Source organism: Perissodus microlepis, chromosome 18 (genome assembly GCF_051167445.1).
Source record: "Perissodus microlepis isolate ML-2025 ecotype Zambia chromosome 18, ASM5116744v1, whole genome shotgun sequence".
Classification (NCBI taxonomy): Eukaryota; Metazoa; Chordata; class Actinopteri; order Cichliformes; family Cichlidae; genus Perissodus; species Perissodus microlepis.
This window is the reverse complement of record NC_140478.1, coordinates 9,724,048-9,749,775: the sequence shown is the minus strand read 5'-3', so window position 1 is coordinate 9,749,775 and position 25,728 is coordinate 9,724,048. Positions and strand designations below refer to the sequence as shown.

The 25,728-nt window shown below is 39.1% G+C and overlaps 1 protein-coding gene across 1 annotated transcript in view; it reads left to right on the top strand.

Annotated features, from left to right (window-relative positions):
- LOC146367255 (3',5'-cyclic-AMP phosphodiesterase 4B-like) overlaps positions 1-25,728 on the top strand; it is a 47,519-nt gene that overhangs the window by 9,915 nt on the left and 11,876 nt on the right. The window contains exons 3-9 of the mRNA XM_084911532.1: positions 2,565-2,706; positions 7,566-7,813; positions 12,559-12,753; positions 12,850-12,886; positions 13,411-13,481; positions 14,098-14,147; positions 25,239-25,351. Of these exons, the coding sequence (XP_084767658.1) occupies positions 2,665-2,706; positions 7,566-7,813; positions 12,559-12,753; positions 12,850-12,886; positions 13,411-13,481; positions 14,098-14,147; positions 25,239-25,351 (756 nt within the window). The 5' untranslated portion in view covers positions 2,565-2,664. The remainder of the gene's footprint in view (positions 1-2,564; positions 2,707-7,565; positions 7,814-12,558; positions 12,754-12,849; positions 12,887-13,410; positions 13,482-14,097; positions 14,148-25,238; positions 25,352-25,728) is intronic.

Genomic DNA, 25,728 nt, shown 5'->3' with positions numbered 1-25,728 from the left:
AAAAAAACAACTTTGCCTTTGATAATGGTTTTTCCATTAAACATTATAAATGCTAGTGAAGTCTCAGCCTTAGTCATGTTTAAAAATATTTTATTGGGTAGTTGTTAGAAAATAGTTCAGTGAAATTTATCACACATCCCAAAATTGTGACTCAAAGCCAATAACACTAAGAACTCCTTAGACTAATATTATTGCTTTCCCTTGCATTAGTACAACAGATTAAGATTTTTTTATTTAAGTGGGCTGAAAATGTTCAAATATGTCTTAAGTTTGAGGAAATTATTCTGTCAATTTAAATTATATAAAAATGATTGACTCTTAGAGTCTTAAAAAGAAATGTCACAGTGCCAGCTGCACTGGTTGCCATTTTCAGTGTGTAGTTTTTCCCATGATTGTGGGCATTTCTTTCCCCACACAAGGATAGATGAGCATGTTGCTCCTGTCAGAAGAATTGCAGCTGCATACGTTACCTAAAGCAAGTACTGTGTTTTCAGGATTTCTGTATCAAAGGTTATCATAAATATATCAGTTTGGTGGCTGGTTTATTGTACATTCATCTTTGTACGTTTCCATTTCTATTATTATTTTTAATGTAATTGTTTACAGTTGTGCAAAAAAGTAAATCATATGAAACTTTTACAACATATTTGCACACTGTTTGAAACAGTGCCACAGTTAAAATGGATATTTTATTAGTTAATGCTATAATTAAAATAAATTGAAGAAATATCTAAAGAAAAGCACACTTCAGAAGAAAAGGTTGTGGATACCCAAGGAGTCTTGCTGAGGATTTAAAAAGCTCTCAAATTTATTTGAATTAATCGTTCCACTTTTCAGAAAATGATCTACAAGTGGCGTAGTTTTTAAACAACTGTCAGTTTGTAGTAAAAAAGCAAAACACTTTATATGGAACAGTCACTTTTTCATTGGGAGGGCAGTTTGAAGTCACTTTCACACCACACATACACTAGGTGATTGTTTTGAACATCTATTAGCAAGGACACAGTGCCAGCCAAATTCAGGTTAATGTGGGCGCCACACTGTGGGGATCAATCATGACATGGAAAACATTGATTTATGTCTGTCACATTGATTAGTCAGTCATTCCTGCCTTGTGGTGATTTTCCACCAGCTGTGGTTGTTCTATAATTGATGAGGGCGAAGTCACTACATTCAGAGAAGCTGGCAGAAACTGGAACTGGGTTAAAAGCAAGCAGTCAAAGTGATACTCACTACAAAACCAAATGAGTGGAACTTGACCTAGGCCAGCTCTGTAGACCAAGTCGGGTGCCACTCATTTGCTAACAGCAATGCATGTCCTTTATCAGACAGCTAGGGACTTTAACCTAATGGGTATAAAAGTGTATATTGTTCGCTGTTGAGGTCAGAATGTTCGGACCTCCATAGATGCTGGCATACGATCACACCATCATCATGCCTTTGTGAAACCACCATCATTTTCAAAATCCTTTATTTTGCTTTCAGTTAGATGAAAGTTAGATGAGGTAGTGTCAGGTGGCAAGGTACAAATTATTGGTATGATGTGGGAAATGAATGGCTTAATCAGTGCCTTCACCCAACAAACTGGGGTTCAAATCCTGTGTGTTGATTTGGAAAATATACCGTTTCACTATATTAGCTTGTGTGTGAAAGACTTTCCGACAAAGAGTCCTGGGCTCTGCAGTGAGCAGCATCTCACTAAAAAGCCTTCAGGCACAACTGTATGTATCACACCCTAACTAATGAGTAATTCTTAGCATACTATAAAAAACAAACCGTGGTTCTTTTTTTTAACAAACCCTTTTTTTACAGTAGTGCTTGTTTAAACACTTAATATTTAAGAGGCTTGTGTGCGGTTTTAAGAAAGACAAGACTAAGAGGGGCACGTGATACAGAATATGTGATCAGCAAGCGATCAGAACAAAGACATGATCACATTCTGTGTCCATCCATCCAATAGTTGTCAAAGATATTTCACTTACAGTAAGGAATGTCACTTTCATTATGACCATTTGAAAAAAGGCCCTAGGCTTTATTTCTTGAGACCAAGAATGTCTGTAGAAAATTTGATGGCAACAAATAAATGTATTTCATTCTGATTCACAATGACTAACTAAGGCTAACATAATGGCATTGCCTCTCTAAGCCACACTGCTGGCATAGATAGAATGCTTGTAAAAGTGATTATTGTTGCTTTAGCATTAACACTGAAAGTACGCTAAGCTTTCCAGTTGTGTCTTACAGTTTTCTGAAGGGTTTTTACTGCCTTTAAGTTATATTACCTTTTATATGCTTTTTATCCAAATGATGGAATTGGCAAATCACTGATTTTTAAATGCTTAGAGAAAAGCAATGTATCACAGCTCATGCAGTGTTGTTTCTTTGTATCAAATTATTCACTGCATGTACACCATATAGCCGGTCAAACCTGTTCAAGTCTGATGCAAGGCTAAAGCAAGTCTGACATAAAGTGCAGACAGATTTACTATGATTGAGGCAGAATAAATTTTGGAATTTGCTACTTTAACATTGTTTCCCACACCCTCCCTGCTTCCCGTGTGCAGGCGTATTGGTGAAGCTGCCCACAGCACAGGACGCAGGAAAGAACTGAATTTTTGGAGGATCTGACACAGAGACGGAGAGTCTGGCTGCGCATCCCTCAGGATGAAGAAAAGTAGGAGTGCGCATGGAGTAACACCAGGTGATGTAAGTGCTGATTTTTTTCCCACCAACCATCTGCTAAATCATGAGTCCGTCCATGCATTCATTAGCCTGCAATATGTAATTTCCTTTTATCTGAAATTCTGTGCCTCACCTTTAAGGTTTCTGGTTCCGTATTTGTGCACTTTCCATATATTTTGTAATATTTGTCTTCCTTGTGTTTCCTTCTGAATAAAGGTAGATTGAGCTCTAGCAGGAAAACACACTGCAGTATGTCTGTGTGGCGGTCAGTGACTCACAAACAGATGACTGTACTGTACACAACAGACCGTTATCTGGCAGAATACACTGCAGAGAGGGAGATGGTGTGTGTGTTTGTGCATGTGTTCATAATTTGTGTGTGTACAAGAAAGTGAAGAAGATGGAGATTGAGAGTTGAGGAGTGACTTTAGAAGCAAGAGGCAGAGTGAGCCGAGGATGAACGTGTTAAAGTACAGCTCACACTAGGAAACATTCAGGGCATAGACTGAATGGAAACATGGATAAGAGGAGGAAGGACAAGGATCTGACAGAGAGGCCCATCTGCTTCTCCTCTGTGTCAGTGGTGTTTATGACTGGGCAGGCAGGCCAGTTCATTTACACTGACACTGTCCAACAGGAGCACAGAGGCCAAGTAAAATTCTGGATGATGAAAGTTTTCCTGCTGTGACTGGCCTTTATCACCCTCTATCCCCTTTAGAATTTATTACGCTATACAAAAATATATTTCTTATTTAAATTTATTGCCTGCCTAATGCAAAGCATTTCTGTGCCGTGTTTGCTTCTTAGCTGAAGGAAATATCCAGTGTAATGTAACATGATGGTTAATCATGACAAGATATATAACATTTTTTACTTTTTGTATTTTTACTGTAATGCAAACATTTGTTTTGGTAATGGTGGTCACATTTTTGAAAGCTTCATAATAGAGCTCTCTTTTCTGAACCTTATGATGTCGGCCGTTTCTTTCCCTTGCTGTAGTTTGTTAGGGCAAATATCTAATCAGCCAATTATGTGGCAGTAACTCAATACATTCGGTGCATGGTGAAGGCGTCCTACTGAAGCTCTGAATGGAAAAGAAAGTTGATTTCAGTATCATATGGTACCAGTATTGTAATGTGTTGTCCAGCACCTCTTTGAAGCAAAGCAACTTTGTCAAAAGGGGTTCCAAACTGATACTAGTAAGGTGTACCTAATAAACTGGCTGGTCAGTGGATGTACTACATAGTATGTTGGTGTGCCTTAAATATTTTTTCTCTACTTGTTCTGTTTTTCAGTAATTACTTACACTGCTTTTTATAGCTGTGCACTGCAGTGTTTCCCACTATGTGAGAATTTGGCTGTGGCAGTGGGCTGCTGTAGTGTTCCCTAAATGACTCACATGTTGGCATTTGGTAGTTTTAAAAGTGTAACAGAGATTACTTTATTCAAAGAGATTTGTTTATTTCTTTTTATCCACCATATTTGTGTGTTAATTTTGTTCCTTTCCAAGCTTGAGGTTTTTGTTTGCTTCACAGAGAAGATTAATAGCTCATTAAGCATGAATTCGCTATGCGACAGTGTTTGATGTGTCCTACCTTTCTTTTAGATTCTGTAGCACTTACATAATTAAAGCAAGAGTCATTTTTCCCGTCTTTGCTGAAAGGTTTAATAATTCAGTCACTACATAAAGCCATGCTGTTGGAGCTTCACTCCTAAAGCTGTCTCATTTCTGATCGCCTTTCTCAAAAAGGCTTTTTGGAAGTCCCCCACAAAACACTGGAGCTGTTTCAGCTCTGCAGCCAAGAAAGGCCTTTCATCTTCCTGGAGAAAACACCCACTCCACCTCTGTTTGACTCTGTGCAGCTACACTACCTCCGTTTGAGATCTGTTGTTTTCCCTTTCATCTTAGTTCCTTTCCTTTTATGACCATGTTCTGACACACATTACAAATCCAGGTTTACTAATGTTTCGTCCCCTGGCTTATACTTTATATACAAGGTGAATTGGCCTTATACTTTCTTCCTGATGTCATGGGCAAGTGATCAGTGGAGAAATAGAATTACATAGCGAGACAACAGTTGCAATCAATAAACAAATAATAAATAATTTACCCAATAACACTGACATATTGACAGGAGACTATTTAGTTCTCTGCTTCACAAGTGGTTTAGTAAATGGAAACAGACTTCGATTGGTTTTCTGGACAGTTTATGTTTTGCCAGATTTAATTTTCACCCATTTTCCTGGGAGAGGAAGAATATATCTTTAAAAAGACAGGAGCAATATGTCAGGCAAATTGCACTGAACGAGCCGGGGAGTGAAGAGCAGTAGGTTTACTGACAATCAGAAAGGACAGCACACTCCCATCTCTGCATTGGTTTCTTCAACTATCTCATGTTCACTCTGTCATTCGGAGTCTTTTCCTTCCTTGTTCCCGTCTTTTTTGCAGTTATCTCTCATTTATGTCTTCCAGGGTACTTTCCTGCTATTACTTGTCAGTCACATTGATTGGAAAGAGGAAATGGGATGACATAATCTTTCTCTCATTTCTCCCATTAGACAGACACCTGGCTGTGTACACTGTCAGTTAAATAATATCTATATGTTGTCCAAACATCTATCCGTTTGAACACTCAGTTGAGTTTACCATGTGCTTTCCATACACCAGTGAAGAATCACTGCTGTAACTGGATAACCATATAACCTGGAATGTTTTTCTCAGTGGTCATTTCGAGATTGACAGAGAAGATTTGTCAAGTTTTTCATGGGCGCCATCCACATATTGAACTCTGCTGCTCCACCCACAAATGCATTTTCCTTACAAATGTGGGACATTTTAGGGGAAATGAACAGGATTTCCAACGGTATCAGATTTGTTGAAATAATTGATTAAACACAATTTTCCTTACTTTTTGAAATATTGCTGTTATCGAGTTAGCATATTAATGTTATCGTATTACTTTTTATTAATCCCAATATTGAAAGCATAATTATGTTTTTGAAAGTTACCATATAATTATTCCTCACTGTGGTCATCAAATGTGCTTCCCAATTTTGATCCTGTGTTTTTGGCTCTTTGTTACACTGACTTAAATGTGATACTATACAAAGATTAAACTCCCAGTGTTACCATGTAATTAATGAGATATCATGTAAAGAATCTTCATTAATGTCATTAGTAACAGTTGTGTTTGCCTACAGTTTCATACATGGCCTTAACCAACTATAACATCACTAAAGTCTGGATCTACATTTTATTTTATTTTATTTTTTTTTTCATTTTATTTTATTTTATTTTTTCAAAATGAGAGGTGAATCAGTGTGTAATGATATTTGATTGGTTTAGGCATGAGTAGTGAATCAGAACCACAGCAATCGAGTAAGTAACTTTTACTTTGTGCTGTTTTAATTTCAAAGGAATAATTATGTATTTTGTTATTTTTATTTCAGCATCCGTCTTCTATATTTCAGAATGGGGAAGTGTACAGAATAAATTTATTACAGTTTCTGGTTTTCATTATATTGCAACTCTAGGACTTGGTTTCTGCAGAAGTGTAGCCTTTTCTTTGGGTCATTGGATCAGAAGTGCTGTAATTTAAATGTGATACATTAAAACAAACAGTTCTGGCCCTCACTACTTTTTAAACCCCAGTTTCATTTCTAAATGGTGTCTGTGAAATAGGTTTATTTGAATGAATCATTGCGTGGTTTGTCCACTAGAGAGCACTAAGTTCATTTTTCAAGTTGTTCCATGTGTTCACAGCTCTCTTAAAAAATCTATACTAGGACTGTTGTGTATATGAAGTGTTTACATTAGAAATAACACTGCAGGGCAACATAAGAGTATTTGCCTCAGATATCAGATACTGACTGGGTTAAAGAGCCTTGTTGTTGTTGTTAAACAGTGGTAAGCTTTCTGTCTGGATCACAGGGAGGTTAGACTGTAGCTTCGCACTCTTTCCTTTTCACACTAGCTGTCAGCTTCTGTATTTCTCACTCTTCTTGTCTGTCTAGCCTCCTGTGGCCACATTGACATAAAAAACCAAATCATTTCTCGATAGCCTCAGACCCATTCTAGGAATTCTTCAGTCCCCGTCCTTTCCCCCTCTCATTGTTATTGTGCTTCATATGCTGCTTGTCTGCATGAAATCTTTGACGTGTTTAATTTCTTCTTGCATGCTGTGAACATAAATTGTTTGATATATGCAGAATGAGCTCTGGCAGCCCATTTCTGTTTCCTCAGTACGCTGACTTGTTTACAACCCATCATTTCAATGAATCACTCTGTGATCCATACAGGAACCTTCATGCTAAAGAAGGCGCACTAAACATACAATATTTACACTCTGCACAGCTTCATCGACATATCAGCTGGCACTTTTTATTTATTATTATTTATTGATTTTTGCATTTCCAACCATAGCTGGAAGCTTTAGGTTTTGCAGTTGACCAAAAAAACCTAAGGCCTGAATTCACATGAATTAAGTGCAAATGTTTGTTGGCTGAAGGATGATGCGATTATAATTTAGTGGTCAGAGGTCACAAAATATATTTTTTGCTACAACTCACACTACATGTGCAAATTTTGACAAAAGTTCAAACAAATGTCTAATAAGAAGGATATTTACATAGAAAGGTAAGACATGGATGTGAAGTAGAGTTTCACTGGCCTGTGAATGCATAAAACTTCAAGGTGTTAATTTCATCCATCCATTTTTATTTTTTAAATCACGTTTTTTTCCCCATGGTTTTACATTTTATCCTCTTATTTATAGCATTTGTTATGTGCTATGCACATTTTTACTCCTTTAACACTTACTGATTTTCTTTTTCTGAGACAATTTCGTATCAAAGCTAAACATTCATTATCTCCTTTCTGTCAGGAAAATAAGGAGCCTCCTGTGGGACAGTTTTCTGCAGGCAACACTCTCGGGGTGGAGGTGTTCAAAGTCCACAGGCGGTTTTCTGGCAATCTGCAGCTGCCTCCGTTGTCATGGCGACAGGCAGAGAAGGAGAGGGAAAGGGGAAGGCCGCTAACACCAGAAGAAGATCCCGTAACCCATAGCAGACCCACGAGCCTGCCCATCGCCTCTCTGCCTCGCATTGACATCACACAGGCTGACCCTGACAGGTGAGGCTGTGATAAACACACTGACACGCTCAAACGCTTTATAAGGCGGCACCGATGCTGCGCACGTTTGAGCAATTTTTTTTTTCCATGTACTTCTCTGCGTTTGTGCTTTTGTTGTGCTGCAGTAATAATGTAGTAATTTGAGAAAAGCAGCACAGCTTGTGTACCGGGTAACAGCGGGAGGCCGGTGTTTTCTCCCATCTAGATCTAACATTAGATTTGCAAGCAAGCAACAAAGTTGGCATTTATGAATTTTTTTGGGTGAAAGACGGGGTACATACTCGACAGCTCATGTGTCTATCGCAGTGCCAACACAAAGAGGCAGACAACGCATTCACGTTACGGCAAATTTAGAATCACCAGTCAAACTAAGATTCATGTCTACTGAATGCGGGAGGAAGCCAGAGTTCCCCAGAATAACCCACACAGACACGGGAAGAACATGCAAACACTTGAAGTTGCTGAATAGCAGTTTCCCGTATGTATTATTTCGTTGAGCAATTATAATTCATCCCAACAAACTACTTTCGCTTTTTGAGATCTTTTGAATCTATTTTATCTGGTGTCCGTATTTTTTGTTGCTTTCATCTGTATCAGGCTTATACTATGTCCTCGTGCTTTTGAAAAACATGGGTTGGATTTATCTGGATTACAGGTCAGGAGCAGAGAAACTTTTGCTCTGTTTATTGCACAACACTGGAGACGCCCCATAACTTTTTGCTTTGTTTTCCAGCTGCTTTTGAGTAGCCAGTCAGCTTGTTGATAAGGCTTCTGTTCATATTGATTAGCATTATGAATAATGCAGTGGAGGATTGTCTGGATAATATCAACCAATAAAAATAAATCATACGTTCAGACATATTTATTTGAGTTTGCGAGTGAATATTTTAGTGCAGTCTTGTCCGGCATCAGACTTGGTTGTAAAGCGGACTCTTTAATGGAAACTAGTATAGAATTCAAAGGGGTCGGGTTGGGCCAGGCAGACTGTTGCAGTGTTACTTCTAGTCATTCTGGCCAGAAACTCTCACCAAGATCCTCAGGCAAGCAGGCAACGATCAGACGTCTTCATCGATACAGACGCTTCACTGTAGCCAGCGCATGGTAAGGATATTCTTTTGAGGGTGTTAAAGAGAGAATTAAATAAATAAAATAGAGGATTGAAACCCAAGTAGTGGGTTTGCTTGTCAGCTGTATTGTGTTTTTGAAGAGCTACAGTAGGTAGTCGTGATTGTGGATTTATTTAGTAACTCAGGCGGACCCTTGTTTAGAAGTAGTTTATTTCAGGTTGTCAAAAATGTCCCTGCTCCAGGATGAGTTAGAGCTCAGGGGACTCATTTTTAAAAAATAACTCATTGGTGTGGAAAGATGCCTTGGAAAAAGACCCTGAAATAACACATAAAAAAAGATATTAACAGGAAACAGTCCCCTTTATGTCATACCTTACATAAGGTAAAGTTTATTCATATAGCCCAATATCATGGGGTTGTCACTGCGAGCTTGCAATAAAAAACACAGCAAACACTTTATTACGATAAAAGTGTGAGACATCTCTGGAAAGCCATTTGTGATTCCAGGACCAAAGCGATTGGCAGGCATCCCTGTGCTGTACGTACAGAGTGTTGAAATACTCAGATGATGAAATTCACCCTTGGGGCGTGATTTCATCACAAATGTTTTAGTTCTTAAAATATTTTTAAAAGTACATGCTGAGCAAAGCAGCGTGCTGGGACTTTCTCCTCTGGGATGTACTTAAATTAATGTGTGTGGCTAGCCCATGTTGTTTTTATAGACTACGGCACGATTCTCTCCTTTGTTTCCCTTCTTAAATAAATCCTTCTGTTAATGCCACAAACTTGAATTCATCAGGAAACAGGATTTGTTTTTCCTCAATCGTCAGTTGTGAAACATTGGTAATGATTTAATCCAGTCCAAAGAGTTTAGCCCTGTTTTTTTTTTAGCGTCAGGCCATCTTTTGACAGTACTTTTTTTTTCTATTTTCTATTTGGGACCCTCTGTCTTTGATAAAATTAATTTGTAACTTTCATGTCTAAGTGAAAAAACATATCAATCTGCTGATAGCGTGACTACTTCTGGCCTGTCTGGTTGTTCTTTAGATACATCTGGTTATCATGCAACTAGAAAAGTAATTTGACACTTTCACCTACTTATGATCCAAGTCCCACTACCACAGGGCTGCTTAGTGAGCAATGTTTTGCTGTACCAGGCAGTGACATGCAAGTTAAAATCTGACATTGTGGTCAGATCATAAATTCTGTCATAAATTATCTTTGAGTTGATTAGTAGTCTGTAAAATTCATTGTACCCCTCATAATCTCTGGTGGTTTTAAATGTTAATCCAAACATCAGATTTCCTGACGATTTCCAGGCCTACGTGGAACTGTGACCCCGCTGTATATACTGTATGTGGAAGGCTTTTACTTAAGCTCTGGTTCTCCTCAGTCTTCCACATGTCAACCAAGTCAACAGACCTTCAGCCTAATCACAGAAATCAATTACTGCTATGGACATTGAGTTTTATAAATAGTAACTAAGTACCAGAGAATTTCTAATAATACATTGTCTGCTATCAGAAGAAGAGCACAGTAATAGTTTTAGCCATATTGCAGCTTTAATAACACATCACCTCCTGCAAGTTTTCCTCTTTATTTTACACCACACAGTCACTGTACTGTCTCTTAACACACAGATGTTTTTTTTCTCATCTGGGGAAATATATACAGTGTACATTAAATGCATATTAACTATAATCTCCAAAGTTGGCAAATAAATGAGGATCTGGATTTTCAACTTAATCGCGACGTCCCACTGTAAAGTCTTGTCGGCGCTGTGTTTTAATACAGAGGGATAAAGGACAGGCGGCCAGATAAACAGAGCGACTGCTGGTGCGTTTTTCCTGCGCTTCAGCCCAGATCTGCATGTTAGCATCTGCCAAGCCTACGTTATTCCAGCACGTGGGCTGCTACTGGACAGAAAGGGGAGGCTGCAAATGTGTGTGTGTATGTATGAGTGAGCAGACAGTGTCACTGTTTTATGTTGCTCGATGTGGACCTTGAAGAGGGAGAAAAATGTTTCGAAGGTCTCCTAGGTGCAGAGCTGGACATTTTGACTTCAGTGAGGAAGTTGTCAACAGAGCACACCTCTCAGCTCCAAGGTGATGTTTCAGTAGTTTTCTCCTTTTTTTTATTGCACTGAGTATTTTATACATGTATATGAGTCCTTTTTTCACTCTACATGTCAATATTTTAGAAAAATAACTTCACTGGTAGATTTTAACATGATGCTCTTTTTCTTTTAACCTTACTTTTCATTTCCACTGTACTGCATATTTACTGAAAGTTCTTGATTGGTTTCACACTGTGGGATTAGATCGCTGTAGTTAAAATATGTTGTTTGCTGAAACTGAATGACGCAAAGCACAACACAGATGACACTGGTCGTCCTGCATGTGTGTAATCAGAGTTCTCACATTAATCTGAGCTTCTCTGGCAGAGGTGTGGGACTGTCTCAGTGGGACACGCGCCTAGTTAATCCCACATGTAGGAGAAATTAAAGAGGCGGGCTTTAACGTGGAGAAAACATGAAGTGGCACTTCTAATAAAATGAAGTACCCATTTTTGTATGTAAATGGTAATCAAGCTAAGGATTCTGAGTTATTTTTCCATTTCGTGGTTTGTGGCATCTGCTATTCCTGCTGGGCACTGACAGTTTGACCTTGCACCTCTAAACTCCTGTCCATCTGACCCAATCATCTGGTTACACAATAGCTCGTCCCGGTCCTCTACATAAACTCTGTGGTGACAAACAGATTATGTCTCTGTGTGCATCTGTGGTGGTTTTTATTGATCAAACAACTATGGAGGAAAGCTGCATTTAGCAGTTAGCATGTTGGTTTATTTTTGCTCTGAGCATGAGTTCTCTGGTTGCTCTTTCTGATTTCTGCTTGTCAATTTTAAAAACAATTTTAATATATATGAATTTTTTAGATGGCATCAAGGTTGTAAGCATCACATGCTAAGAAAAGCCATAAATTCTACAATATTGTATTGTCTTCCTTTTAAATTTGTTTATTATCATTAGTTCAGTTTTAGTGTTCAAATACATTCATCTTAAACAATGAGGGAAGGTAATCAAGATGTAGGCAGATGCTTGTGAGTGCATCAGTTACTGTAAAAGAAAACGTAGTTAGTAAAAAAGCAAAAATGTGCCTTGAATCACACATCAGGCAGCTGGTCACTCTTTGTATGTCATTTCCTAACTGCTGGGTTTGAATGGAACTGTCATGGACAGTGTTCTGGGTTTGAATGGAACTGTCATGGACAGTGTTCCCGTAAGAAACAAACCAGACGCGCAGATTACAGTAAAACCAGCCCTGCTTGTACAGACAGTGAAGCATACTTATTTAATGAGTGTTATAGTTGTTTTTTTCAGCTGTGGATGAATGGATGAGTAATTTTTTTAGGATTTATGCAATAATCTACTTCCTGGATAGGATTTGTCAACATGTTGTGCAAGCCAGTACTTACAGGTAGATTACAGAAGGTATTTTCAAGATGACGATGATGATTTAAAAGTTAAATCTAAATGACAAGATTGATGATCAATCAGACTTTGGCTTATGCTTTTAAAACTAATAGATTTAAGAACTTGCTTTGCGTTGTAATGAATCACATCCTGATATTTTCTTCTCTCCCCCCCGATTGTTTTTTTTTTAAACTTTCTTTTAGTTTTGAAGGGGAGAATGGCCCATCAGTGTGCTGCAGCCCATCAGACCCTCAGGCATCCCCAGGTTCAGGTCTGGTTCTTCATCCCAATTTGGCAGCTTACGGCCAGCGGCGGGAGTCCTTCCTGTACCGCTCTGACAGCGACTATGAGCTATCACCAAAATCCTTATCCCGAAATTCTTCCATCGTTGGAGAATTGTGAGTGGTTTTAATCACAGCATTGTCACATTACAGTTAGCTATTTGTTTGTCTGCTTGTGTAACAGGCTTTCCTTTCATTACTCTCATTTTTCAGACATGGAGAAGACTTGATTGTGACACCGTTTGCCCAGGTAAGAGCTTGTCATAGCTCCATAGATCAAGTACAAAGAGCATCAATTATCTCAGACTATAAAACACAATTTCTCACAATAACTTTTTAATCTAAATGTCCCATGGCGCCATATTGAACTCTTTGCCCACAATTGACAATGAGGATATATAACAACATCGGCATGGCAGAAGAATACACTCGGATTTCAGCTTCATTGCAGAAACCTTTTCAGACAAACAGTATAGAAATGTATAAATAATATAGAGATATTTAGTGCTATATTATTTAATTACATTATTAAAAACAGTAATTTGCCCCAAACTAGTCATAAAATAAAAGAATCACAAGTCTTTAAAACACTTCTCTTTTAAACACATGGTCAATAGCAAAGGTTATTCTCCATGCTCTCCTGTGAGAGGTAAGTTATAGTCCTTAAACATTTTTCACACTATTTTATTTTCATGCAAAATGTCTTGTTTTAAATTTCACTTTTACTTTTTGCACATTCTTTCTCTTACGTCAGTGTTTTGATCTTCTCTTTAGGTTCTGGCAAGTCTTCGGACAGTTAGGAACAACTTCACCACTTTGACAAATGTACAGTGTGTATCTAATAAGTAAGTGGGATCATTATTAGTTTCTGTACTTAGAGTTTTTATGATCCACAATTTAATATTTATTTTTTATGGATTATGTGTTGTTTTATAGAAGGCACCAGATAAGAAGATAATCAGTGTTTGTCACTTTACCTGTCGGTAGTTTTAATGTTGTGGCTCATAAGTGTCTGTTTTGACAGTGGTTGGAGATGCCAGCATGCTCCACTTGGGGGCACCAAAGCTTCAGAAACTTTTATAATGCTGAGATTCACATATCTCAAGAGCCTTTTGCTGGTGACACAAAACTGGACACAGTGACATTTCAATTCTATTTTTTGTTATGAGAGGCACTAACATCATCTTTTACATGGAAGTGCTCGCAGGTTTCCAGTGATCACTGAATTGGGTCAGTGGTTGTAGTTGCATCACATTTGCCAGAGGTGCACACTGAGTCAATCTGACCTCAGAGAAAAGGGTCACTGCAAGCCTGAGACCTGTTCAGAGAACCAAGGGAGCTGTTTTGTGTTTATCCTATGGCAACAAAGACCAACTGGAACCAAATGAAATAAATAAATGATGGAAGAATGTTTCCAGGCTCCTAATTTCTAAAACTTTGTTAATTATTTCTCTGTTGCAGGAGGTCTCCCGCTACAAATCAGCCCCATGTCACCAAAGTATGCCTGTCAGGTGAGTGATTAAGCCTTCTGTTAAAGAAAGAAAAGGGAGTTCATTATCACCCTTATCAGAATGAATGATTCTGGGAAATGTTGCACCCTGCAACACACATACAGTGGTAACTGTCTGTGCTGTTTATATGGCTTTTGCAATTTCTGAGATTACAAATTGCAGGTTTTGATGCTTGAGCAGAATGATGCTCAGTTAAAGTTTTGAATGAGCCAAAAAAGAAAGATGCTGAACTGAAAAAAAGCAAAGAAAACAAATGGAACAGCCGGTGATGTCCAATTGTTCTCCAATGCATGTGCTGTAATGCATGTACACAGATGGGGATTCTTGCATGCAACTGAAGTCTGCACAGCTGTTAGCAAAAATAATAGTTTAGGTTTCAAACACGTGAAATGGAAGTGGCATACAGTGGATTGCTTATTTCACGCCTCTGCAGTGTTCAAATAGATTGTCCCTTTGCACACAACACACATTTACATGAGGAAATATAGTTCCTCTTTTAAATTTCCATAAAAGTACTGAGTTAGATGTTTTCCCAGCCAGGATAAAATGTTATCTTTGACTCTTTTCACAAATGCAAATATAAGCAGCAGGCCTTTGAGTTATTCAAGGAGGAAACTGTGACTTAGTAATGTGCAAAATTCCCGTGAAGTGTCATTATGGAGGCACCATGGAAAAACAAAAGTGTGAGAACAACAGAAGCACCTACTGGTTTAGATTCAAATTAGGTAGAAGGCAACAAGTGAAAGAAAAAGAGGAGGGAGGTGTCGATATTGGTTCTTGCTGCACTGGTTCTTCAAGTCCAATTGACGTCAGCATGGCCTACACACATGGGTGCTCGACTTCCTATCAGCACAGATGGGCTGCGAGGAGTGTCCCACAGCAGGAAAAATACAACACAACTGTGAGTCTCTTATTGTCCTTCCTCCTCCACATTTCTCACAAACCATGACCTCCAAGTAATCAGTGCAGAGTGAAACTATCTCACTGGCTTCCATTATGACGCATGAGGAAGATAAAACAAGAAAAACAAATTTGAAGCCTCTGAGACTCAGAGCTCGGAGGTTTATATACTGTATTTCTGGTCCTACCAGGGAATCTTGCTGCTCTCAGCTTTCTCTGAGCGTATAGAGAAAATGGAGTACACCTGCCACTAACTAATGGTGACGGTTGAGTTTGTTCAGTACGCAGCTACAACAATTAACAATATCACAATGAAAGATGCCATCATATCCTCCCTTGTGCTGCTTTCTGTCCCGTTTTCCTTGACTCTTTGACCGGAAAAGGAGAACAGATTTTTCCTGTTTTCCCTCTGTGTTTTTAGTCTGGCAAAATCCCCAGTAGTGGAAAAGAAAGAGTACCTGCGTCTTTTTGGGCATGAGCTCAGCATAAATGAGCGCGCACTTATACACTCTGGACAGCTCTATAAAGGGAGTATAGACGGACACGGGGAAAGACAATAAAAATCAAGACAGAAGATGATGTGGTGACACATGCACACATTGGCATCAAGACATATCAAGAGAGCTACCAGATTGTTGCTGGGAGTGAGATACAAAAGAATGAAAACACAGTAAAGGTCAAAGAGAGAGAGAGATAATCATCTGGCAGTATGGGAGTAGCATATCAAATTCGGTGAAATAAACAAGAAGAGCACAACCGTGACCACAGCCAGTGGGTGAAGGGGCATAATGAGTAGAAAACAAGAAGCAGGGGGTATACTAAAAATCAGCTCAGCTGCAAATGCGTCACTGCAGGCTGTTTGCGCTGTTCGACTTACTCCAGAAACGTGACGGGATTGAAGTTTTCCCCCTTATGAGTTTGCAATTTATGGTTCGCTAGCCAAACTGGCCCCATCGCACACAGTCTCGTGAGCTCAGCGAGCAACAAAGAGCTCACTCTTCCCCTACTGATTCAGATTACAGGCTTTGCTCTATATCATGCCTGATAAATAGCACTTTTGAGAAGTTGCTTTATTATGACGTCTTTGACAGTCAAGGCCTGATGATTAATCTGCAGCGATTATTACTGGCATTAACCAAACACAGATGGTATGAACTCTGGGGTTAGTCATGTGTCCGAGAGAGCTGTAAAACCTCGTAATGGCCTCATGAGGAAATGCTCGCTAGACTGTTTTCAGATATTAATCATTACACAGCGCCCTCAGAAATTAATCTTTAAGAAATCCTTGTTCAAAGAAGGCTACTCCTAGTTAGCTTTAGACTTGGCCCCAAGAGGGAAAACTATATATGCGTTCCCGCTTAATTTGTGATGAAATTCTACTGTTTTGCTTGATGTGTGTGTGTTTTTAAATGAAGTGTAATATTGGACCTAGCAATTTTTACTTGACTTCCCACTTTCAAATCAAAAGTGATCTTGTTTACACTAGAAGCACACACAGTAGTAAAAAGAACTACTGTATAACAATACATTTGCTATTTTCCTAAGAACGTCGACTATCCATTTCATATCTACATGTTAAATTTGAGGCCAACATGGGCAGCAGGTCAGCTTAGTGAAAAAAGACCAAAAAAAACCCAAAACCCAAGCTTGGCTATCCACAGAGCTCACAGCTCACTTATTAATATGCAGAATAACAAAGTAGCCAAGATTTCATGCTACATTTTCCATCTTCTGTTACACTTTTATCCTTTTCACTGAAAGAAATTAAAAGAAAAAAGAAGTTAAAACTAAAGTAAAAGGAAATCACACACTAGCAGTTTTCTTTCTTTCTTTTCTCATACAGATCCCTGGTATAAATAAGATCTCTTATAAAATATATCATGCTTTTAATGTTATTGTAGCTTTTTGATACCTTTGTGTTTTGTATTATTTAAACCAGCTAGGTGCTTTAGGGGAGATAGGTTTGGCTTTCTTCAAACAGAACCACATTGGTGGTTACCGCCTATTTCGCTCTTTATACTGTTACATCAAGGTTTTATACATCACATTGTTTAAAAACAAGTTTCAGACCTTCAAAGTCACCGCTGAGAAAAGTTGCAACTAGATTTAAGTTACACTGTCAACATTTACTTAATTTTATTTGTGTTAAATATAAGAATTTTGTCAGAAAAAAAATTGAAAACAACAACGTAACATGTGGCTTGACCAAATATACAGCCCCATTTCCAAAAAAGTTGGGGCGCTATGTAAATTTTAAATATAAATAGGATGCATCGATTTGAAAATCTCATAAACCCACATTTTATTCAAATTTTATTTTATTCAAATAGAATATAGACAAAAAATTTAATTTTTACCACCGTGTAGCATCGTCTCTCTTTTTAACAGCAATGTCTGGGAAGTGAGTAGATGAGTTTCTGGGCTTTTGGTTGGGGAATGTTTACCCATTCTTGTCTGATTATAGCTGCTGAACAGGATTGGAGGCAGGCTAGTTCAGCATCTGGATTCTTCCAGTATGAAGCCATCCTCTTGTTATACATGCAATTTGGGGTTTAGCATTGTCTTGCTGAAAGTCTATTGCTCAAGGATAAGATACAGTACTATATCTGAAGTATGTAGCTGTACTGTTGCAATAAGGGTGTTTTCTGCATTCAGTGACAGCAAACAGTGTAACACCACTGTGTAAGGATTCCATGACAGAGCCATTGGACCCAAGAGTTAAATCAGTGAAATATGCCATTGTCTTTTGAAGTTGCGTCAGTAAGCGTATCCGGCATAAAACTCTGCCAAATCAAACATGCAAAGCCACCCGATGTTGCAACCCCATGTGACAAGGGAGCAGTCGAGAGTAGCATTTATTTGAAGTGCTTGTTTTTCCTCTTATGTGTTATTGCCAGTAAGAAAATGATGGTCTTTCATTGTGAGATGCATAGTTCAGTGGCTCAGTGAACCTGTTTCCAAGAATATGATGCATTTCCAACCAGGAAAATCAGTTCAGCATAGCAGATCGCTGCACTGAGACATACACATTTTTTACTTTGGAACTAAACGGTCATGTGACTTTGTGCGTAACCTGCAGGGTGTGTGGTCCAACACAATGAGCATTACTCATTTTTCTTTTGTGACTTTTAGTAAACATGCCGTGGAAGAAAAGTGATGACAGACCTAACTGAAACGAGTTATTCTGACAGTCTAAAAAGGAAGAATAGGTTGTTATTTCCCTTTAAACCTCAGGGCGAGAGTTGCTGTCCGCACGTGCTTGTACAGTCATGTTTTTTTTTTTGTTGTTTTTTTTAAAGTTCTACGCTTTTGCCTGTCGGGGCATAATGAAAACTTATCTGTTCCTCATAGCTTATTATGCTGTCAATTTGAACAACAACACAGTGTGGCATGTCATACAATGGAAAATGCACTTCATTAATGGATCATCAGCAAATGTGAGCACCTCTATCAAAGCAGAAGTTTTAGTAGCTTGCTGCTCTGGTGCATCTAGGTCTCTTAACACAATAGAAAGCAGGAAAGAAACTAGCTTAGAGAAGCTGTTGTTGCAGTTCATCAAAGTCCATCATTCTGCAGTGAGGGATGATGATTTGGATTTGCTTTGCAGCCACAGGACCTGGGTACCTTGTAGTCATTAAGTCAAATATGACCTCTTTGTTACCAATGAATTCAAAGAGTCAAATGTGATGCCATCTGTCTATAGCTAAAGCTTTATTACTAAAGCTTGGGTCATGTAATGGGATGGTGAGCCCAAGCACAGCAGGAAATCTACAACAGAATGGTTGAAAATGTAAAGAGTCAAGGTACTGAACTGGTGCAGATTTCAGGCATCAATCTAATGCCATGGAGGAACCTTAAGAGAGCTATGTATAAACGAATGCCTGCACGAAGCAGTGAACTTAAGCAGTTCTGTAAAGATTAGGATTTTAGCAATGTTGCCAACATCTTCTAATTGATCAGATTACTTAAACTTTCATCATAGCAAACTTAATCAGTATGAATATGCAGAATTTGTGGGCAAGGGGGAAGGTTTTTGGTGCAGGACGCTTGCTGGGTTGTGTTTGCAGACTGCTTGTAGTCTGAATTTTGTTAACCAATCATGTTTGAAGAGACTTGGGTTGCATGCATGTGGAAAGTAAATAAAGGGTTTAATTTCCGAAACCCTAATTCCAAAGCCACCAGCTATCTTCTGACGATTTAGTTTTTTGTTCTGTTTTGTTTGTTTGTTTGTTTGTTTGTTTGTTTGTTTGTTTGTTTGTTTTTTCAAAAAAGTATTCATCTGCCATTTCTGGAGCACTGGTAATGATGATGTGAAGCAATATCCATTGTCCTCTACCTGGAAATCCACCTGCAAGTCCTGAAAAGGTGCTTTGGTGACTAAGGAGGCAGATTAGCTAATGGGCTATTGGATTGAGTCATGCAAACCTGTTTCCCAAAGAGGTTTGAGCACAGTGCAAAATGCAAATGAAAACTTTATACAGTGATTTGCAAGTCATTTAAACAACATTCATATCACCATATCAAATGTTTGTTCATTTCGATGTTGATGCCAGCAACACATTTTTCCCACTTGTTCAAAGGTTTTCCAAAAACTTTTGAAACAAATTCAAAATGAGCGTATGTTTTTTAATATGTTTTTCAAAACTGCATGTCTAAAACACTTGCAGAATCTCTAAATGCTGTCTTCATACTAATTCCAATTAATTATAGGGTTCAAAAGAATTGCATATAGTTGCATTCTGTTTTTATTAACACCTGTCACAACTTTTTGGGGAATGGTGTTGTACTTAATTTCTAATGTTTGTTATCAATATGATGTCATTTATTTCCTCCTATTAGCAAAAAGTTATTGAGTGAACGGACACACAATCATACAGTACACCACAAACTGAGCCAGAAGAACTGACCTGTCATTTTCAGTCTGGTCAGTCTGCTTCACTCTTGTGTGCAGCAGTTACTCTGCTCCACAGCAGGATTCCATTTCAGGTTTTCCAGGCTCACAGCCAGGGGAGAGGATCCGGAGGGCTGGAAGCGTGCAGCCTGGTTAAGTATTTGAATTATGTCATTGACGTCAGCACAGTCATAAACCTCCCTGCGGCCCTTCCCTCTAACTGGCCCGTGCCAACACAGCTCCATGGTGCATTGTGAATGAGCTGTCAAACAGGCCTTGATGAGGTGTTTGTATGTGCATGTGTGTTTTCAAGTCTTTTGTTTTCATAGGCGATGAGATTATTTCACAGCTGTAAACTATGAAGCGACACAATTCCTGAGGCTTGTTTGTGAGAAGACCAAGAGTGGTGTGGTTTCGGGGGTTGGACCGTCTCTGATTGTCCACTGCACATCACTTTAAATCTCATGCTACCTTAAAAGGGAAAGCATTATACAAAATTGTCTCACATATAGCACACCAACTTATCCGGTCGTTAAGTGATGACGTGACGAATCCTACTTCCGGGCCTAAAGTAGTCTGTGTTTAATATGGCTTTTGTGTTGTTAACATGTTTAATGTTTTGTATTTTCTTCTATTTAATCTCAAAAAGCTCCTAAAACAGTCAGTGATCACTGTTGACCTCCCTCGGCTTTTATTACCGCTAATCATTTATTTAAGCTCAGTTTTTAAAACCTTAGGATGTAACTACAGCCCAGCCCATGCAGCAGTATATGAATGACTAACCTCGTATTGTGGATGGATTATCTCAGTTGTTCTCCTGGCTGAAGTTTGGTCCTTTTACAGCATCCTGCCATGCGATTACATTTGTTCCTGACCACCGAGAATCCTCACGTTAACTTATATCGAGTGGAAAAAAAGTTAGCATGTTTATATTATGCTAACATAGCTGTGTCGCTAGCGGTCACGTAGCACATCATTATATACCAGCTAGCCAAACTTCAGTAACCCTACAAACGCCACTGCTGTTTAGTTTTCTGTCTTCATTTATGTTGGAAGTGATAACAGAGCTGTACGTTTTAATTTGTTTCCAAAACCCCGCAGTCAGGACATGCTATATTGTATTTAGATAGAAGCTAGCAAGCTAACTTCCTGCTAACTTCTAACTCCGTTAAATGTCATAAATTCCGTTTTCATGGATGCCTGGATGTTAAACTCAATTGTTACACCTGGTAGAGCAGAACGCTGATTATTTTATTAAAGATGAAAGACTTTAGACAGTTTTTCAACTCTCAGTAATGCCATAGTGATCATTTGATATATGGACCTGCAGCGGAGTTTAGGCCCAGACACGGCTAGTGACGTCAGACTTAACGACCGGATTCCTGTAGTACAGCAAGGGAAACAATAGATTTGTATTGTAACTTGTAAAAGTATGCTAATATAATTTTTCTGTGGCTATGACAATTTTATTTGTAAAGGTTTTTAACAATAGATAGGATAAAATTATATATACACACGCATGATGAAATATATTATTTTGAAACACAATGAGTAATTAAACTTAAAGAAAATAAAATACAGAATGATGAACTTAAATATGCTTTGCTAAAATCTAAAAAGCATGCACGATATATAGAAATTAAAAATATTGAATATTGAACTTGTAATGTCATAAAATTGATAAATTACGTTATTTGTGAGAGTATAATATGTGCAACACTGTTTTTGCATTTTATTCATATACTACCTTGTGTTAAAATCAGAAAATGTTCAGAGTTCAAAGCAGATGGCATAATGCAAATGATTGACACGAAGAGCAAAGGCTTTTGCAAGAGTAATCATGAATTTGCAAAGTCTTCCGCCCCTCTCGCACTTTTGAACAAATTGACGTACATTGGAGGTGATACAATGGTAAATTATTGACCCGCATCCTGTCTTAGCCCCACGTGCAATGCAAAATCAATAACAAACGACTGAATACGTGCAAGTTACTGTGTCAAAGTGTGCATTTCTCTTTTGTGAGGCAACTATGAGGAATGTGTGTTTGCGTACATGCAGATAGCCTTGGCCTGTTTACAGGTCAGCCATTGGTGTCTTGAGTTGACCATCAACTTTCTTTTCCCGCACTTTCCAAATGTTTGGTGAATTAGCAATGAACATTAACACAACTAAAGGCATTGTAGTCACTGTGTTAAAGTCAGCCTCGCTATAAAACTCAAAATACTGCATAAAAAAATGCCAACTTATAAAGCCACTCTCACACAGAAAGCCATTGTGAAAAGCAAGTTTAAAAGAAAATAAAAAACATTTACAATAAAAAATATTGTGTAGTTTTTCAGTGTTGTGCTTCTTAATGAGAAGCTGCTCTGTATATATACTATTTAAAGCTGTCACATTTAAATGCTACCCCGATGTTGCTTACTATAATAATGCTAACCCAATGATACATACACAAATGTACCCTAATAGGGTCATTTTGCTGTTTTTGTACTACTTTTACTGAAGTGTGTGTTTGGTCTGTCCACGGCAGTTGTTGGTATGAGCTGAGACACTGCAATTCTTCAGTCAGACACTGAGGAAAAACAGCTTATGGGGGTAGGTTGAGAACATAGAGAGGTGCAGTGTGACGGGGGTGTAAGTGGAAGGTGTTTTGGCAGAAATGGTGGTTTGGGAGCAGCCCTGCTCGTTAGTGTGGTGGATGGCTCTTACAGAAGCTGGTTTGTGGCCCTACAGAGGAGAGATAGAGGGGAAAAAGGGGGAGAGGGGAAGGCAGACGAGGTCTCTCTGCACACTGAGGTCTGTTGTCCTCTTTGCAGCCTCCAGCATATGGCCAAAGCATTAGAACTCACCAAGAAAAAAAAGAAAAAGAAAAAGACATCCACTGAAAAAACAGGCTGGAAAAGTACCTCACACTCTGTCTGGAAGCAGGTTTCTCAGACTGAATGTGCGTCACGCCACCTTTGACTGGTGACACTGTGAAATGTCAGCCCATTTAACACTGTATTTATGAACAACCAAAGGTGATGATAGGTTCATTCCTTCTACTCATACCGTGTGCATGTGCATAACTTTGTTTTATTTAGAACTTCAACTCATATGTCATTGTTATACAGCCCAACTAAGGGAAGTTTGGCTCCAGAAAATGTAACTTTTCAGCCACTGTTTTAGCCCAAAAAGCCAAAGGTCCAGCAAGCTTTTCTACAGTAGTCTGAGTGTTTCACTCTTATATGTTCTGGACTCTGTCAGTGATTAAGCTGCCAGCTTCAAAATGACTCGAATCCCAATCATACAGACTTTGCAGATGAGCCAGTCCTTTGATGTTTCAAGGTGCCCAGCTAAAATGTCTGCATATGCATGCGCCCTCTTCTAAGGGAATGAGGGCAGGATGTGGTGACACCTTCTTGGCAACGTCTACTGCCCCTATGGACCAAGACCGCCGCACGCTGATGTATACCCAGTTTCAACAGCTCACTGCCTTGTGCATGAGCTGCTTTGATGTTATACTTCTGCTCTGTGTCAGTGACTTTTGCATGGCTTGCGTGCCAGTGGAGTCTGTGAATAGGCTGGTCCGCAAAACTTGACATCCAGTTATGCGTCGTATCGAAGCCAAAGTTTCTTTGAATCAGCCAACCAGGAACTTAAGGAAATAAAAATTAGTCTAACCCGAAAAATGACACAAGTGGTAGCAGTCGTGTAATATGAGGAGCCAGTGGCATGAGTTTCCTTGAGTGAACTTAAACAGCTGAAAGTTCACTTTTTTGTGATTCAAAAGAATCCCGGGTGTTGTTCTGATTACTTTCAAAGGTGAACTATTTCCTTTAACTGTGCTACATTGTCTGGGGTTGCATTGAAGTTCTTTGTTCAGCACTGGTGGTTCAAAATCTGTATGCCATCACTGTGCTTTGAAGTGCTTTGATCCACTATATTGACGTAAATTGGGGAGCAGCACGCTGGCTGTCCTGTTGTGCTGAGCATATGGGGTAAATTTCTTCCATGTGTGAAGTGCTATGAAGTAGAGATCAGTCTTTTCCATAGAAAAGGAAGGTGGGGAGATCCAGATGTTTAGCGTTCGCTCCCTCCAGCTAGAAATATGTTGAAACATTGGCATATTGAACAGTGATACTTTTTAATATGTTTCCTCATGTTTGAGCTTCCCAGTGATTTTCTTGTAAACCACTCTTTTCCTTCTAAACACTGTGCACCTACCACATGTGAGTCATAGCTGCTAACGACAGAGTTATTTCATCAAACGACAGCTATGATTGCCTTCAGCAGTCACTCCACCATTCATTAATTCCACTCCATGTTTTCTGGGAGTTCATAGCCAAAGAGGAAGTGCTTTGGTTTCTTTGGCTCACAGTGTGGCCCTAGCCTGGACTCCCCCCAATTCAGGGAGTCAAAATTTGCCTCTCGTGTTGCTTGTGCAAACACAAGTTTGATGTTTGATATAATTTTTTTTTCCTCCCTCAGAGAGGTTCAGAGAGGAGAGAACCAGTTTGTGAAGCATGGTGGTGTGCTGTGAGCTGCTGTAGATGCAGTTCACCAGGGTTCCTTGAAGTGGTCTGCATGTCAGAAAGGAAGTCGTTGGAAATGAGTTGTCTTTGCAGTAGTGATGACGTCCTCCTGCTCCTATTGTCTATAAAGTTCTAATGAAATTTCACAGAGATGCATTTGTTTGGATGTAATCACAGTGACAGGAATAAAAGCTAAAATGATTGTGTCTCCTGCACCAAAAGCAGTTAGGGTTTTTTGTGTTTTTTTTACTCTAAATGCATGTATACACCATTTCTATTCATTTAAATGGGCAGGGGTCACAGACACACCAACAGCAGGAGGCAGCAAACTGCCTAGTCTGCAAGCTACTTCTTCAAACGAGTGGAACTGAGAGGGGGATAATTTAATGAGAGAGAGGGAGAAGTTGAGCAAGGGTGGGGGAACCAGACGAAATGGGAGGGGGTTTGCAGCACGCACAAGAGGGAGGGAAAGAGGGGGTACGCAGAGAATGAGGCTACAGAGAGACAGAAAGACAGAGCGAGTCGGCAAACGGTGACCATAACCACTGTTTGTTTGAGAAAACAACTCCCCTGAACTTTCGGAGGTGGTGGAGCGGAACAAGATGAAGGAGCTCTGCGTACACACCTCCTCATCTTCCTCTGCGTCTTCCGGAGGTTCTGCATGTCAGTGCCCCTTACGATCAAGCCACTCTGGGACACTTGGACCGCCACGCATGGTGTCTGGAGGATCAAATATGGACATGGATCCTCTCAGACCTGATTACATGTCCATGTGTCTCTTGGCAGATGAGTCCTACCAGAAGCTGGCTATGGAAACCATGGAGGAGCTGGACTGGTGTCTGGACCAGTTGGAGACCATCCAGACCTACCGGTCTGTCAGTGACATGGCCTCCAACAAGGTAGGACAATCTGGGCCATATGTTAATATATGTAAATGTGACAACAACGCATGTGTGAAGTTACCTGGGACTGTCTACATGTATTTATCGATTACTGTGATTTTATTAAAAGCTATTAGCCTGTCCTCCTGCATGAAATACCTGAAAACACTACAAACATTCACATTTTTGATAATTAACTTCAGGGGTAAAAAACTATTTGGATATTTGATCAAGGGCACAGTAGGTCATTAAGATGATTTTATCAAGTCACAAAAGAACCATTAGTTCATTAGTGTGAAAAGCTATCATGCACATAGTGCTGTGCTTTCATCTAGAATCATATTGCACAGCAAACTCTTGCATGCATGCTTCATTTTGCCAACATCTCTTTTTAC